The following is an 18,887-nucleotide window of genomic DNA, read 5'->3' as shown; positions in this document are numbered from 1 at the left end:
TGCTCCCCCGTAGAGGGCTTGCAGGAGGCAGTGAATCAATAATTCTCTCTCATTATTTATTTATTTTTCAAATATATTTTTATTGATTTTCTACAGAGAGGAAGAGAGAGGGATAGAGAATTAGAAACATCGATGAGAGAGAAACATCGATCAGCTGCCTCCTGCACGCCCCCCACTGCGGATGTGCCCGCAACCAAGGTACATGCCCTTGACCGGAATCCAACCTGGGACCTTTCAGTCCACAGGCTGACGCTCTATCCACTGAGCCAAACCGGTTTCGGCAATTCTCTGTCATTATTGATATTTCTCTCCCTCTCTCCCTCTCTGAAATCAATAAAAATATATTTTTAAATGGATTAGATGTAATCCATGCATTACTATATATGACAAAGGACTTTTATTATTCTTATATTTTCACAGAAGAATAATTTTTAGTGTAGCTTTTAAATATATGTATGTATGTATATATATATACATATATGTATGTGTATATATATGTATGTATATATATACATACACATATATATATTGATTTCAGAGAGGAAGGGAGAGGGAAAGAGAGAAAGAAACATCAGTGATGAGAGAGAACCATTTGTGGGCTACCTCATGCAGGCCCCACACTGAGGATTGAGCCCACAACCCAGGCATGTGACTTGACTGAGAATCGAACCTTGATCTCCTGGTTCATTGGTCAGCACTGAATCCACTGAGCCATGCCAGCTGGGCTAGGGTAGATTTTTTTTTTTTGCTTTAAAATTATTCAGTATATAAGGTATTTTAAAGGTAGCCTACTACATTAAGATGCTGATATTTTTATCATGGGCCCAGACTTTGAAAATATTTAATGTCAGTAAACATAAGTTAAGGATGACTTAGGTGTTAAAGTTGCCTGCCTATTATTAAATGAAAATGTTTATGTGGGACTGTTTTCATTGGGGCATATAATGAGTGAGGATTTATAGCTAGTATTTAATTTAATTTAACTTTATTATATAATTTTTTCAAAATAAGTCTCTCTAGTGATTACCTAAATAGTGTTCTAAATTAGGTAGTTGAAATCACATAGAGGCTTTAATTTTGGTTTAGCTATTTTAGGAAAAAGAAAGACATTGGTTAGTGAGAAAGGGGGACAATTTTCATTTCTATCCTTCCCTGGAACAGAGAGCAAAAGAGGATGTGCTGCAAAAGGAAGTCCGAGTAAATATATTGACGAACAACATCAAGTTAATAGCTAAAAAGGTGCCCTCTAGTGGCCAGGAATTGACTTCTAAATTGAATGTTGAGCTTGAGAATTACCAACTTCTGTGCAAAAGAATTCAAGAAAAATGCCAAGCACTTGAGGTATGCTATTTTTTTTTTCAGTGATGTGTTTCTGAGATTAAAACTTTGTAATGTACTGACAATTTCCATTTCTTGGAAAAAAACTTGATTTTTCCCCCCAAACACTGCATCATAAAGGAAAATATTTCTTGGCTAATAGATTAATAAAATGAAGCAGGGATAACAAAATATAGGGGATCAAGATCTGCCCTCAGTTAAGGTTCATGGGAAAGTCATTTAACATCTTTCGACTTTACATTTTTAATATTTGAAATCAAGGTTTTTATATCACAGGTGATCTATAGGCAGATTCTATAGATTCTAGAACAGTGTACTGTGAACATCTCTTTTGTTTTTCCTGGTTAGTGCACAGACAGAAATGGAGATTTTTAAAATGTTTTATTTAGAGTGGCATCTACAGTTAGAATCACCTGAAAGGCAGTAGAGGAAGTAGAACTTGAATATGCTGGTAATTGACTGGGCATTGGGTTTAAGATGCAGATGATTCTGAGTTTTTTTTTTATTTAAAATAAAATTGAGTTCTTATTTGTTTCTATATTAGTGTGACTTTTATGTCATTAAAATAGTTTAGGAGCACTTCAATTTAAATTCAGCTCAACCTCAAATAAATGACCATGTTGAAGTATATCCTAAAATGGTAAACAGCGCGACTATAATATTTAAACTGAACTCTACCATTACTTGTTTGTTCTAAAACTATCAATATTTTGTGGTAAATATAATCATGGATAATTAAGACTAGTTAATAAGAAAACTACAACTCAAAACCTCACTCTTTAATATTAATATATTATTTAATGTAAAATACAGGAGGTTACTTATTTGAGATATTAAAATTCTATAAACAGAATATATAGTGTTATGCATGCTTAACCTTAAGTCCTAGTGAATGATATTGGAATTGGACTTTACTACAGTTTTATAACCTTGGAGTTAAATATTATTTTGTATTTCCAATTTCCAATAGCCAGAAATATAGCCAGAGTTAGATTTTTTTCTAATAATAGCATTTAGGATTTTTAAAGTCATGATTTTAAAAATGATAGACATTCCAGTTTTTAGTCCTGATATTTTCACGTTTTACGTTTGGAAAATGTTCATAAACTTTCATAAACTTAAAATATGTATCTGAGTGTTTTTTTTGAAACAAATATAAATGCCATTTGTTTATTTTCTTCTCTGATTTAAAAAAGTTATTGCAAACTTGATGCTATTTTACTCATCCCTTGAATCCATATTGGGCAAAGAGAAAGCCCTTTGATCTCCATAGTTAAACCATAGCTGTCAGTCTGGATAAGCCTTGTTCTGAAATGATTCCAGTTACCGGGTTTTCACTGTGATGTGTGCGATTTGTCATGTTTTCTTTCTAAGGAACTCCAAAGAACTGAATGTGAAATCAAACTTGAAGTAGAAACTGTAATCAAAACTGGCAGACAAATTGATCAGAAGCAGCAGACCGACAACCCCAAGGTGCTGGACGAGCAGCTGACTTCTGTGAAGGTATTTTATAACAACCTGGATGTTCAGGCGAGGACAGCCCCGCCCCGCCACTTCCCTCTCTCTCTCTCTCTCTCTCTCTCTCTCTCTCTCTCTCTCTCTCTCTGTCTGTGTGTGTGTGTGTCTCTCTCTTGTGCATTTTATTTTATTTATTTATCTAAATATATATTTTATTGATTTTACACAGAGAGGAATTGAGAGGGATAGAGAGTTAGAAACGTCGATGAGAGAGAAACATCGGCCAGCTGCCTCTTGCACACCCCCCACGGGGGATGTGCCCGCAACCAAGGTACATGCCCTTGACCGGAATCGAACCCGGGACCCCTCTGAGCCAAACCGGTTTTGGCTCTCTTGTGCATTTTAAAATTTAACTTCTGGGAGAAACTGTGTTTAAATTTTATAGTATTAATAATGTGTTCAGTGATTCCAATAATGTTTATTAATTTTTAAATGTGCTAATATTCCAATGAGTACAAATTGTATTGAAACTTATTTTTAATATTTAATCCAGATTCACTTTATATTTTCAATGACTATTGACATTTCAAAAGTAAACTTAAAAAATAATAGTCCCTGTTTAAACTCAAGTTATTGGCTTATACCAATATAAATTAAATTTAGATTGATATTTCAATTGAATAGGCTACTGAGCCGTGTTCAAACATCAGGTTCTAATAAATCTTATGTCACAAGAAGGTCACATTGGTATAGCAGGATTTAAAATCCTTTCAGGAAACAGCTATCATTTGGACATTTTAGTGAATCGGCCAGGAATGGTGCGCCATTTACTGACTGGATCCAACAGGCTGAGTGTCTTCTCTCACTGAGAATCTCAGTCTTGAAACCAGCGAAGTAAAAAAAAAAAAAAAAGTGTGGAACTGAAAACTTGGCAGTATTAGAAAGCTGTGTTAGATTACATTTTAGATCCTTCTTGCATTATTAAATAGTAACTGAGTTTCTATAAGAGCCCAGAGAAAACCAGCTAAAATGTTATCACTTTCAAACCAGTGAAAATGGGCAGTCCCTACATTTCCTGACTGTTTTCCTCACTTCTGCAAGATTGGGTTGTTGATTTTGATTCATTTTGAGGCGCTATACCACTGGATCACATTTCTCAGCGCATCATTTTGGCATTACACTGCGGAAGTTCTTTTTGAAATGTTATATTTATTTATTGACTGGGCAATATATGCATGGGAATGGCTCAGACCAGGCTCAATCCAGTGGCTGTGTCACCTGGGTCATGGTCTTCCCCTCTTCAGGCTTCACCATCCTCCTTCGGATCTTTAGTTTATATGGAGAGGCCTGACCATGTCAAAAAAAATGTCTAGTTTACAAATAACCAAATTTGGGAAGTGGATAAACTATGAATTATATTTTAGAAAAGCTCCCTTTTCAATGGCCATAATCCCAGCCACATTATAAATGTGCTGGTGTTCCCCCGAGGTCTGTTCTTGTAACACATAAATGCAGAACTCTAGATTAAACATCTTGTTATTAACACGATGATTTTGGTCTTGAGTTTTGGGTTCATTTAGGAATTGTAACCATTTTCAGAGTCACTAACTCAATGAACATGTATTTGTGATCATTTTACTATACTTTTGAACTTACAGGGGAATATCATTTTTCAGAAGCTCAATGTAGAGACAGTGAAACTATGAAAGAAGCTACCTCAATTCACGAGTAGATGAACTGTGGTTATTTGCAAATAGTAGCCAGCATTTATTAAATTGTAGCCATCTACAAGTAAAAGAATTCAACTCCTTAAGGACAAGTGTGTGGCCCATCACCTTTGTTATTTTGAAAGTTCTGATTAGAGGACACAGAAAATAGAATTATTAGGGCAGATAAGTAGTCCACTCAGTTTAGCTTAGTTTTCTCTGAAGTTAGGGTCTTAGGGCCTTTTATTGTTTTATGTAGGATATTCATGTTCTATAATATTGTTCTCCAGCGTCAAGATTGTATATTGAATTACTGTATGTTATTTTAATCAAAACCCAATTAAATTTCTTGTTATGTTATCAATACTTATTTAACTTAGTTACATTTTTTAACAGTGAGGCCCTGAGGTCTTAAATATAATTGTGAGATTTAAAAAATGGTGAAATAATAATGATATTAAAATGTTTCATTTCATATGGAAGTTTATGATTTGCAGCATGTTTTCCTGTCCTCAGTAACTCAGGAAAGAACCTGTTATGCTTTCCTGTTTGCTAAATGAGTTTCGGTGGCATTGGTCCTAAAGCGAAACATATCTGTTTAAGATTCGGCTGCAGACGAAAATTAGAATAGAGATTGATAAGGGTTTGCATAGCAAAGCAGGGCAAAAATATAAAAAATCAAAATACAGTTTTAAAAAATTTGGTTCCAAGTATTGTACTTTTCCACAAAATAATCTTGTGCTTTTTTTCCGGTTAATTGTGGGGATATTTTAAGAGATATACATTGTTATTTTTAATGATTTTACAGGAAATTCCCATTCAACAGAGGAGAAGAGGCCAACTAGCTTCTGGAATTAAAGCCTCACTTATTTCTCAAGAGTATTTGGTTGAGATTACCAAGCTTTTCCGTTCTATGGACGATGCTGAGTTATCACTTAATGCTCCCGAGCTAACCAGTCACCTGTATACAGACTTATCTGTTCAGGAAAATGTTCTGAAGGTAAATCTCCAGGCAGGGCCTTTGAATCGCTGCAGTTAATGTAGAAATAATGCAAGGAATTTGTCATTGTGCCTACCTAGATGATCTGTAGCTTTTAAATCTTGGACCAAAGATTTAATAATGTGTATGAACAATAAACCTTTCCTGTATTTACCAAAGAAATATTATAAAAATTTAATTTTTAAAAGTAGATGTGGATTTTTAGTATGCAGTTACTTTTTCCATCCTCAGAGACTTTTTTTTGATTTAAAAACTTCTAAAAAATTTCTATATTGATTAAAGTATCACATATTTGTCCTCATTCCCCATTTCCATCCCAAACCCCTTCCCAACTATGCCCCCACCCACCCTGTTGTCCGTGACCACTGGTTAGGCTTACATGCATGCACACAAGTCTTTTGGTTGATCTCTTCCCCTTACCCCAACCCTCTCCTACCTTCCCTCTGAGGTTTGACAGTGTGATCGATGCTTCCCTGTCTCAGGGTCTGTTTTTGTTCCTCAGTTTATGTTGTTCATTATTTCCCCTATGTGAATCAAACACCTGCACAAAACATATTGCCTTCTTATAAACTGGACTGCCAGTTGGATATGAAATGTCAGCATTAATCTTGTCACCTATCATGATTTGATATTGGCCAATGGTTGGGGTCTGGGATGGGATATTGATTGTAAGTTAATTAGGGATCTAGAAGTTTTCAGTTAATTCACAAAACTATTAAGTATCATTAAGGCTTGTTCATATAATCTGATTATACTTATGCTAGAGGCCTAGTGCATTAAATTGTGCACTTAGAGGTGGTACCTCAGCCAGCCTGCGCCCCCTCACAGTGTGGGAGCCCTCGGACATCCTTAGGCTCCTGCCACCCGCCACTGCTGCTGCACTTCCAGCCATGAGCCTGGCTCAGGGCTCTGGCTTAGCAGCACTTCCCCTGTGGGAGCACAGTGACCACCAGAGGGCAGTTCCTGCATTGAGGGTCTGCCCCTTGGTGGTCAGTGCACATCATAGCGACTGGTCATTCTACTGTTTGGTCAATTTGCATATTAGCCTTTTATTATCTAGGATATGAGGTCACAATAAAATTGCTGATAGAGTTGATGGCTTTGATTGACAGCTCATTTCTGTCATTTAAACTAGCATTTTAAATATATGAAAACATAAATGATTTTAGCTTAAGCACTTCATTACCTGTACAGAATGTTATAGAATTTTTTTATTTCTGGACAAATGCCACATGGGACATGTGCTAGGATCTTTTTTTCTCTCACCATTGGGATATCATGTAGTGTTCTTTACGCTTTGGTCAATACCGGGTATTATTATTATTATTTTTTTTAAGTTTCCAGTTTTGATTAGTAAATATTATTATATTTCATTATCTATTAAGTAAGTATTATACCATATACATTTTTCATCTGTGATTTCATTCTTTTTTACCTTTTTGCTGGATCTTGTTAATGTTTGGCAATATATTTGTAGAATATCAAAGTCCAACTGGACAAGCTCGGAGAGCAGATCACAGTCATTCACGAGAAACAACCAGATGTTACTACACAAGCTTCTGGACCTGAAGCTATTCAGATCCAAGAGACACTCTGTCATTTGGATTCCAACTGGAATGGAATCAACAGGATGTATAATGATCGTAAAGGGTATGTGTAAATTAAGTTAAATTTTAATTTAAAAAAATAACTATAAGCTCATGAGCCATGACAAAGGTCACATGTACATTAAGATTAATGAGAGTATGTTTCACATCCTTGGAAGAGGCTCTGTTTAATAAATTGTGTTGAGTGTAGTTCCTTAAAGAAAGAGGAAAGAGATTACATATAGGTAGGTGATCATTTGCAACATAATATCTTAATAATTAAAGGAAGCACCTTTAATTTTAAATATCTAAATAGTCTCCATTTTCTTTAAAATAACTTAAGGGTTTTCATTAATGTTCACTTTCCCAACATGTTGATGATTAATGTGAGAGACAGGAACAGATAATTGGAATCCATATATAACCACAAACTCTTTAAAATTAACTTGTTAAGTAAAATGATTTTGAGCCTCCGTCTTTCTAGATTTTGACCAAGCCTATTAATAGGTGGAATTAAAAAAAAAAAAACACGAGGAGATTTTTGGCAGTAACTGGGTATATAGTAGAAAGGCAAATAAGATGTGAAATAATAGCCCAATATAAAGTACCATGTAAGAGAAAGTTAACACAGAAAAGTACATCGGAAAACTTTAGAGACATATACACAAAAATTAGGCATCATGGTCTTCATCTTTTTTGTTTTGTTTTGTTTTGTTTTAGCCTATAATCACCTATGTGTGATTATATAATCTTTGAAAAGATATCTTTCAGTGGCCTTTTGGTATATTTATTTGTATGGATTTTTAAATTCATCTGTATGCATTTAGAGAATATTGTTTTAAGTATACCTTTATGCATACTTCTATCTAATTAGACTTGTTTATTAGATAAAGATTAAATTGTTAAAAGTAATAACATCTTAAGGCTCTGCACTGCATTATGAGATTGGTTATTATACTCTTGCCAACAGTATATGTGAAAGTTAACCGAACACTTGTTAACAAGGAAAGGTTGTTTGTTGTTTCTTTCAGACCTCTGCCAATTGTATAGTGAAGATTGCATCTCAATGGATTTTCAATTCTTTGTCAGCGACATTTCAATATTCTTACATATGTTTAATGGCCCCAGTGTTATTTCTTCTGTCAGTTGTTAGGTCATATCTTTGCTCAGTTTTCTATTATGGTATTACTATTTACTGATTAATTTGTAAGAGTTTTTTTTTTCTACATTAAGGATATTACCTATTCATGTTTCTTGTTTATTGCTTAGTCCCAGCTTTTCATATGCTGTCTAATTTTGTTAACGGTATTTTTTGATGTATGGGTTTAATTTTACATAATTATACTTTATGAGTCTTTTTCCTTCCTGATATTGGTTTGTTTCATGCTTACAAATTACTTTTTGTGTGATATTAGTTAAATATTTATGTATCCTTTAAAAACAATTTTTTTTTGATTTAAAATGATCATTTAATAGCTAAGCCACCTGAATTTTATTTTTAAATATGTTTTGTATTAAGGCTCCAGGTGGGTGGTTCTATATACTGACTGTTCAGTATCAAGCCTAGGGACCCAGGTAGGCAATGGTAACGTCATCAGAAACCAGGAACTGAGGTGGTGAATGTTTTTGGGGAAAGATATCAATGCCAGTTGCAATATTTGAGAAAGCAAATTTGTATGTTTCTAGATTAAGGCTTGGATTTTGAGTCCTTTGACTCTCTGGAAGTCCATAGACCTTCACAATTCCATACTGCCTCCCATATGAACTGACCGTGATCAGAAAGGAGGTGATGACTTAGTGCCTCCTAGTTGAACATTTCTCTTTCTCTCTCTCTCTCTCTCTCTCTCTCTCTCTCTCTCTCTCTCTCTCTCTCTCTCTCTCTCTCTCTCTCTCTCTCTCTCTCTCTCCTGTCTCTCTCTCTCTCTCTCTTTCTCTAATATACGGATATACTGCTTAGATTTATTTGGTTTACTGTTTATATTCTCAGTGTCTTTGGAGTGCCTTTCTAGCAACATCTTTTCTTTATTATTGCAGCATCCCCAAAGCTGAAATTGTGGCTGTTATTTAGTTACTGCACATTTTTACCGAAGACGATAAATATTGTTTTAATGTTTTTTTCATAGTATTCTGTTTGAAGTGCTCTTAATTTTGTCATGCCCAATAGAATGTTGCTTGCTATGGGCACTTAACAAATATTAACTACATTTTCAAAATTATGTTCATGGGAGAAGGAAAAATAAACATTATTTTAGAGTTAGAGTTGTCAGGGATTATTTTATTATTTTTTAAAATAGTAATATCTTTTTATTATATAGAGTAAAAATTTTATTAATACTAAAATCTCAGGGGTATCTTCCAAGCCTTTCCCAGCACCACTTAACAAAATGAAAAGGCAGAAGGAAAGTGTTTAGGATCTGACTGCAGTAAAACTTATCCTTTTTTATACTTATTTTATACATTCTAAATATGACTAGCACTGGGCTTTGACTTTATCTTATTTCTAAAGGAGAGAGGATTAAATGGGCAACTCAGTAGTCCTTTGTCTCATTGCCTAACCTGGGCTTTGCAGGCACTTCCATACTGTACTATGGATTAGTCATTGCACAGAGGGTGTTAGTTTGCTAGAGTTACCTTAATAAGACACCACAGGCTGGGCGGCTTACTCAACATACATTTATTGTTTCCAGTTCTGGAGGCTGGAACTCCAAGATCAAGGCTCCAGCAGGGTTAGTTTGTATTGAGGCCTTTCTTACTGGCTTGCGGTTGGCCACCTTCTCCCTGTGTCCTTCATGTCTTTTTCTCTCTGCTTTTTTCGGACACAGTGAACGATATCTCTGGTGTCTCTTCCTTGACTTATTAGGATACCAGTTGTGTGGGGTTACGGCCCCACCCTTAAGACCTCATTTAAAAAAATTACCTCCCTGAAGGCCCTATCTCCAAATAGTCAGTATAGGGGTTAGGGCTTCAACACATGAGTTTTGGGATCACTATTCAGTCCATCACACAGAGAATAAGGGAGGGAAAGGAAATTTTGAAGTATTTTGGCATTTTGGGTTTTGTTCTACCTGAGAAGTAAAACACCATAATTTTTTCCCTAAAAGAATAGAGTAATCATATTTGACATTTCATGGTATTAGAAATGTTAATTGCTGAAAGTTGGGTGGGTTAACTGCCTGTAGCTAATCCATCTTGATTTTCCAAACTGAAGAAGGCTGTCTTTCCAGGTAATAAGCTGCCTAGTATGTGTGCGTATGTGTGCAGGCATGTATGTGAAAGAAAGGGGGGTAGGATGGTGCTTGAGCCAGTTTCTTGGTACGACACCTTTCTCTAAAAGGAATCATTAACTGTAATCCATTACGAAAACTGATCTTAGAGCAGTGAGTTGTGAATTCACTGATTTTTGAAGCTTTCAGTTTAAATTAGATTTGAATTTATTTAGAAAAAAATGTTTCAAAGCAGTCCTGGAAAGTTTGGAAACCTATTTTATGTTCATTTTTGTCCTCTAGTTATGTTGACAGGTCTATGGAAGAATGGATAAAGTTCCATTGTGATATAAATGACTTTGGTTTGTGGACAACGGAAGCTGAGGAGTTACTGGCTGATGCCTTGGCTCCAGATGGTGAGAAAGCCAGGGCCCACCAGAAGGTGAGTGCTCTCCATCACAGGATGCAGATCTGCTACTAACTGCCATATTCCTTTCTTCTTCTTTTTTCTTTTATTTCAGAGAGGAGAGGAGAGGGAGAGATAGAAACATCATTGATGAGAGAAAAATCATTGATCAGCTGCCTCCTCCATGCCCTCCACTGGGGTTGTGCCCTGTTCAGGAATCGAACTATGATCTCCTGGTTCATAGATCGATGCTGAACCACTGAGCCACACTGGCTGGGCCATATTCTTTTAGTATGTGGCATTTAAGATATATTTCAAAAGTTAGAGCTAAATATATGAATTTTTAGATGCATTACAACCTGCAAATTTTATTCCAAATCTATTTTTCAGTCATAAAGGCTTAGGAAACATTATTTACATTTTTAATTAAATTTTCGTGAAATTTAATTAAAAATACTCTTTAGTGGCTAATATGAAAAAAAAAATATTAAAAAAATTATATTTATGCCCAGCCAGTGTGGTTCAGTTGATCTATGAACCAGGAGGTCATGGTTCGATTCCCAATCAAGGCACATGTCTGGATTGCAGGCTGGGTCCCCAGTGTGGGGCATGCAGGAGGCAGCCAACCCATGATTCTCTCTCATCATTGGTACTTCTTTCTCTCTCTCCTTTTCCCTCCCTCTCTGAAATCAATAAAAGTACATTTAAAAAGTTAAATATATATATATATATATATATATATATATATATATATATATATATATATATTTATAATGACACACGTAAAATTTTGTACCCAAGACTAAGGCAGAAAGATATCAGCATACCTCACCCCTGTTTTCTGTACTTAGCACTTATTGCCACTTCGTATTTTTGATAATTATTATAAAAGTAAATTATTCGTGAGCTATGTCAGGGCAGCTGCTCATGTAAGTCTAATTCAGTCTTGGAAAATATAACAGTAGCAAAATCAGTTCTGCTAATAAAATAGGGCTTTAAACATAATGGTCGAAAAGCAAACAAAATTTCAATTTACCATTGTTAAAATATTTTCTCTTTTATTATATTTTAAAAATGTATTTCATGGAGAAGATTCATGAGGCATTAACAAATACATTTATTTTTTCTCATATACATGTTATTTTTAGAAATATAGATGAGTGACTAAATTTAACTTTAAAATATTCTCTTTAAATCTGTTGCTTATAAATTTAGAGACCAGTGAAGCAATGTCTCAAGAAAATGCAGTTTACCTATCTGTGGTAGGACATAAGGGCATATGGATTTATTTTTCCTTTTGATATATGCTTTCAAGCACATATTTGGGAAAAGTTAAGCAATCTAATTTAATCAAACCTGATTGATGCTTATGCTTCAGTTGTAAACAGCTGCTATTTTCTCTATATTATTTATTACCCTGTTTCACCCTATGACATCCACAAGCGTGGGTGAGATTTCAAAATGGATTTTGTGTAGTGCGCTTACTGAAATTTAATGAAAATCTTTTTAAGTGCCTTTTTCATGAACATAATGTATCCCATGACTTTGTTCCTCTAGCTGCTAGAGTCTAGCATGTAAATTAATGCCTGGGAACCTGGGGGATTCCTTGCATCAGGAAATCTTAACTTAGTGTCAGAATTCATCTTGGGCTGTCCTCTGTTGTAGGCACTTGAGGAAAGCATCAGCAGTCACCAGCCCGGTGTTTCAGCCCTCAATGCCTCCTGGGACGGGGTTGTCCAGAGACTCGGCCCCACGGATGGGAGCGCCTTAAAAGACAAGCTGGACCGCCTAAATCAACGTTGGGCTGCGATCATCGCAGAGGTGAAGGATCGGCATCCAAGGTGACTGAGCCTCACTAAGCTAAGGGCACAAGGATAGACATTTAGGGCAGGGCCTTTTAAAGATACAATCAGAGAAGTCCAGAGTTCTCGTGTTGCCTGATATTACTGACAGTTAAGACCTGCACTGTCCATGTTATGCATTTTAGAACCCTCCTCCTAACTGAATGTTCAGGCTGTCCATGAAGTCCCACTTTTTGTGCAGTAGGATACACGTGAAACTTGCCTTGCTCTTTTTATTTCTGACTGTTGATTGTGATACGGTGACCATGTGGCAGGAACTGGAAGTAGTTGAAAGAACACTCTGGACTTCTGGTCTGAAGATCGGGGTTCAGGGTCAGGCTTCTCACTTGCTCATTTCCTGACTGGACCTTGGGATCTTCATTAGTAATCCTCTTGCTAGGTCGTTCTTAGTCACAGGGTGTGCTGTGCTCATATATGTGTCAGTGCTTGGCAAATAATAAATACCTCAACTCTTCCAGGTAACAGGATACATATGATGTATTGTTGTTTGTTCTTACGCTAAATTATGTTACAGTGTCCCAGATTTTATTAGGGTACCTTCTGGTTGTAAACACTTTTCCAGTGACTATAAAGTTCAACATTATACATGTGCTATATATTGCTTTAAAATTATTTTGAAGTTATTTTCCTGAGATGGTTAATAACTAATGGATAATTTCTAATTTGCTTAATACATTCTGTCTTATGAATGAGCTTTTTGGGGTGGGTTAATGGTAATTGTAGGCTAAAAGTTTCCAGGTACTTTTTCCTGCTAATCTTAACTCTGTAGATGATGTATTATTTTAGAACAATGCTAATATTTTGTGAACGGCCAACCTAATATCTTCTTAAGTCCAATACAGGCATACTTTGGAGATATTGTGGGTTCGGGTCCAGACCACTATAATAAATCCATCATCACAATAAAGCAAGCCACACATATTTTTGGGTTTCCCACTACATATAAAAGTTACATTTAAACTATACTGTAGCCTATTTAGTGTGCAATAGCATTTTGTCTAAACAATCCATTATGTACCTTAATTAAAAAATACTTTGTTGCTAAAAAATGCTGACCATTATCTGAGCCTTCAATGAGTCATATCTTTTTGCTGGCTTGAGGGACTTACCTTCAATTTGTAAGAAAATGCAATTCCTGTCAAACACAGTAAAATGAAACACAATAAAGTGAGGTATGCCTATATTATAACATAAAATATTCAAGTATGACTGTTTGGCCTTTGGTTGTTTTTTATAGAATAACAACATCTATCATTTTGTGTGTTTTGGTAAGAAGCAATAGCAGTTTGGGTGTCTTGGTTGAGAGTTTGCCACAGAGCGGAGACAGCGTTTGGCACCTTGTACACAGGCCCCATTTAACTCCATCGAACTCTCTGCTAGTACAGGGTTGAGGAGCCTTTCCTCTGCCAAGGGCCATTGGGATATTTATACCATCATTTACAGGCCATGCAAAATTAACAACTTAAAAATTAGCCTGCTATATTTGGTCAAATGTTTAATTAACTCACCCCTAATGCCTTGGCAGGGCCAGACAAAATGATTTCTCGGGCCTTACAGTGCCCAGAGGCTGGGAGTTCCTCAGGCCTGCTCTAGGCCACCAGCAGGCCCATTCGTACAGCTTTACAAACTGAGGCTCAGAGAGGGGCGGTCCAAGGTCTCACACAAAGTTATTGATGATGCTAACTTATGCTCTCAAGTGCAGTTCTGTACAAACTTGGGAAGGCCACAGACCTCTAGCTGAGTTTTCTCTCTGTAAATAAGAACTGGGATATTTTCGTAGAGGAGTGTCATAAGAATTAAATTAGAGTGTTTGTGAAAAGCATCTTTCCTGCAATGCCCCCTACTGGGGCTCGAGCCTGCAACCTGGGCATGTGCCCTTGACTGGAATGGAACCTAGGACCCTTCAGTCCTCAGGCTGAAGCTCTGTCTACTGAGCCAAACTGACTAGGGGAAGAAGAAAAGATTTTAAGGAAAAAATGCTATGTTCTGATGAAGATGCAGTGTTGTCGCCAGGTGGGGTGATGAGCCATGGCATTTAGGCCTCTCAGGGGAAAGATCCTGAAACAGAGCTTTGAAGTATTTATACCATTTCCCATACATTCCGCCTGGGGAGGGCCTTCTAGGGAAAATAAGTAGAACAGGCAAAGGTGGGAGGGAGGCATGAAACAGTATGGCAGGGGAGAGACCTGCCAAGGTTAGAGGGAGACGAAGGTTCAGGGACCAGGGCCACGATTGGAAGCTGAGGTTCTTAGGATCTTCTATGCCATGCCCATGAGTTTACATGGGGAATCTTTCCAGCTTGAAAATTATCTATTTGCCAGGTCTTCTAAAGAAAAGGATGTACCCACTGGCATAGTAGATATTAGCAACAATACAGAAATTCTAAAGCTTTTTTCAAATGGATCTCTGTGAGATGTGCTAATTATAGCTTCCAGAACTAACACATTGAAGCCACTACTTATTTTAATCTTTTTTTTTTAAAGAAAAGAATAACGTACCTCTTCTCCAACATCTGATATTTTAACTAAAGTGCTTGTTTTTATAAATTCGTGGTTTAACATCACTTCAGTTAGTCATTTATCTTAACTCAGAGCCACGTTGGCACTTTAAGAGCTTAGATGTGTACTGTTATCATAGTCATCGAAAAAGCGCACGTTTCAATCTGTTTTGTATTGAGTGCCTGTAGTTAAATAACTGCACAGGTCAACAGCTCACAGTGTTATTTCTTAATGAGCAATTGTTGTCTACTGTTAGAACATGAATTTAAAGCTTGTTTTTATTCATAAGGATAACGTTTAAAATGTAGATTATATTTAGCTAGTCTACAGATGAAAATTTTGTGACTCAAATAAGCAGTATTGAAATAACTTGCTATTTTCCTTCATAGGTATATTTTCAAAATACTAAATTAGTCATGATTATGAAACATGAAACATTTAAATGCCAGCTTTTTTTTTTTCTTTTTTAAATGCAAGTCTATAATAGTATTTTAGGTGTTTCCAAAGTAGTTATTTTAGTGAAATACTCTTTGATACAGAGGGTAAATTACCTGTTTTGGTATTTTTAGTCTTAACAATAGTACTGTTCTTGATTTTTTTGTTTTTAATTTTGAAGCAGTATTTCCTCCTAATGGATACTTAAATTTAAAAACTTGTGACTTTCATTAGTTTTTTAAATATTAAAATACCCTCTTTTAAATATTACTGATTCTCTACTAAATATATATTTATTTAGAATATATATTTTTTTGTGGTTGAAAAGACAAAATTATAGCCATAAAAATATGGTGATACAATGTAATTTATTAAAAAATTGCATAATAATTTACATTATTAGCTATAAAATTAATGATACCACCCCAAGCTCTAAATAGCTTTCAAACCCTTTCTTAAAAATAAATAATCTTCTTTGTCATATGAGTTCTAATCATACTCTCATCTTCTGACACATGGATTATATACTTATAAATGTTATTCTTATAACATTTAAATGATCTAATTAAGACAGTTTCTTTTTTATATTTATAATAACTATTTGTGTCCTTATGTCCTTTAAAACTTTTCTTTATTTTCTAGATTTCTTTTTATGAGTAGGCTATATTTAAATATCAGTTTTATTTTAATGAACCAACTAGATTTCCATTTTCTAATACTTGTAAAAAAATTCCATTTTCAGTATCCTTTCTTTCTTTCCTGTGAATAAAGTGGAATAATAGTTGCCACCTAATGTTAATAATATCTCATGTAATGAAGTTTTTCTCTCTCTATGGAGTAATTATGTGCCTTTTCTTATACTTTTAGATCAAAACACTTTTCATGGTTCTTAAAAAGTCTATTATGTTGAACAGTGGGATCTAGCTTAAAAAATTCTTATTATTAAATTTCAATATAATATTCATGATGAGAGAAAATGACAGTCTTTAGTTTCAATGTTTTTGGATTTAATAAAGGAAGAATTCTTACATTATCAAATAATTGGCATTGCAGAATGTATACATTATTATTGACACATTAAAACGTATTGAAATAATTATCAGGAGTCATTTCATTTGCGGCTTACTTAGTACGGATATGCAAGGCAAATGTGTGCTTTTCTGCTTAATTGGATAATTTGTCCCAATATTTTTCAATAATATCTTCTTTTAGAATATATGGGAAAAATGAGCAAATAATGGAATATAAGAGTAGAACAGATGAGATTACCTGTTGGTTAACAAAGGCCGAGAATGCTGTGCAAAAGAGATCCACCACCGAGCTGGAAGAAAATTTCAAAGAATTAACGGTAAGTGGTTTGTCTCTACATTTGCCAATTGTTTTTTGATGCACGCACAGTTACACTAAAAATAAGATAAAATATTACAAGGAGAAAAAGGTAAGAAACTTTGTGCTTTGTGGTGTATGTCGTGAACTTTAAAGAGGGATACCTTGGACTTTCCCTCTAAAGAGCAGCTGTCTTTTGTTCTTGCAGAGGTAAGGCTTCCCTGATAGAAATGAGAAATCGTGTGGTCTCAGTATTAGACCTAAGGTTTTTAGGATACTTTAAGTAGACATCATCATTGTAGAATAAATTATTGCTTTGAAGTAAAGTTTTTGCTTTTGGATTTAGAAGATAATTGCTAATTACTAGCTATAAAGTTGAGTTTTGTAGAAACAAGAAAACTCTTAAGTGACTTGAGACCCAGGGTCATGGTTGTATTAATACAATCTTTTCTGTTTATCTACAACCTACAAGGGTTGTTTATAACTGTTTATTTATGCTACATATAAAATACGTAAGGATATATAAATAAATATAATCAAATAGCCATAAATTTTATATCTTTTTGTGTTAAGAATTGAAAGACTTATTGCAGAACATAAACATACTGTGTCCATATTTTTATTTTATAAAAGAAGAAATTGGGTGAGTATGTGAATGAACACAAAGGCATGCATCAAAGTTTGCCTAAAAGGATGCCTACTAGAGATTTTGTCTAAAGAAGTAAGATTGAGGCATTTTGGAAACGATTAGTAACAACAAAAAAATACTATGTGGGAAACAATTACTAAGTTTTCTTTTCAAAATGTGACATCAAATAGCCAACAAACTTGTTCCTGTTTTAACTACAAATTTCATTCATTTTCTTGGAATATTTGTGGGCCATTGCAAAGGGCAGGACAGTACAATAGGATCTGTAGAGATGAGGTAGAGAGAGATGCATCCAACCCTTTTTATGTTGTTTTGGCCTTTCATTGGAACGGACATCATTTGCATCATCTAAGAACAGAATGTTAAATTATCAATGTAGATAGGAGAGGATATGACTCTATTATGAGACAGGGAGCACCCGAGTGCACATTGCAGGAGGTTGGTCGTTCCCGTGTCAATTACAATTTGTTGAGATATGTTCAGGCTTCTTAGAAGTTTATTGTCTACTTAAGAAGTTAAAAATTTACATTTGTAAAATACCCAAAGTATGTTAGTTTCTAATATAGTTCTTGAACTTTCTCTAGTATGACACACTTCTAATCATACCTCTCTTCTGACACCTTTAGGACTTAAACCAGGAAATGGACGTGCAAGCTGAGAAACTCAGATGGCTGAATAGAACTGAACTGGAAATGCTCTCAGATGAAAGTCTGAGTTTACATGAAAGAGAAAAAATGTCAGAAAGCTTAAGAACTGTGAATTCCACTTGGAATAAGGTGTGTATTAAGAATTTCTTTATGGTAGAATGTCACTGATTTTACTGTACGTAGGCGAATTATGAATGTCCAAGAAGAACCAATGCTGACTGTGCAGAGAATTCCAACAAAAGCACTTTGGGAAATACTATTCTGGGATATTTAATTCATCCATGCAGTCATTCATTCCCTGAATAGGGTTTAATCGAACTTTCACTTTACGCCAGTCACCATTTTAATACAGCAAAGAGTATGTCACTCCTTCTAATCCAAAGAGTTTATTGTGGGGAGACAAGTAGCTAAGCAATTATAACATAGAGGGATCCATAGAGATATAAAAGTAGGGCATATACCTGGCCTTAGGGGGTAACTGGATGGCTTTTCAGAGGAGATCATTTCCAAGCTAGTTTGTAAAGCATGAATAAGAATTGGAAAGATGAACAGTGGGGGAAAGGGCACTGCAGAGAGAACAGCAGCAAGTGAAATGGTCTGGAAGAGACAGAGAATGAGCACAATGCACTTGGGTCCTGGAAGTGACTCAGCATGAAGTAACAAATGAGTGATGCTGGCAAACATCAGATCCTGGAGGCCGCACCATGCATCACAAGGAATTTAAGCTGTGTCTTGAGAACAGTTCATCGCTTTGAGAGCAGTGGGCAGCTGTC

The 18,887-nt window shown here is 35.3% G+C and overlaps 1 protein-coding gene across 1 annotated transcript; it reads left to right on the top strand.

The window, feature by feature from the left end:
• Positions 1-1,783: 1,783 nt before the first annotated feature.
• LOC311625143 (utrophin-like) lies at positions 1,784-18,665 on the top strand (the record flags this gene model as incomplete). Its single annotated transcript, XM_084889076.1, has 8 exons — positions 1,784-1,789; positions 2,713-2,841; positions 5,311-5,502; positions 6,980-7,152; positions 10,595-10,733; positions 12,363-12,538; positions 16,705-16,840; positions 18,094-18,665. The coding sequence occupies 8 exons, from the start codon at positions 1,784-1,786 to the stop codon at positions 18,280-18,282; spliced, it is 1,140 nt and encodes a 379-aa protein (XP_084745202.1). The 3' UTR covers positions 18,283-18,665.
• Between the last annotated feature and the right edge of the window lie 222 nt (positions 18,666-18,887).

This window comes from Pipistrellus hanaki (genome assembly GCF_964339955.1).
Source record: "Pipistrellus hanaki genome assembly, chromosome: 6".
Taxonomy (NCBI): domain Eukaryota; kingdom Metazoa; phylum Chordata; class Mammalia; order Chiroptera; family Vespertilionidae; genus Pipistrellus; species Pipistrellus hanaki.
Note: the sequence above shows the minus strand (reverse complement) of the source record. Positions and strands in the feature narration are given on the sequence as shown.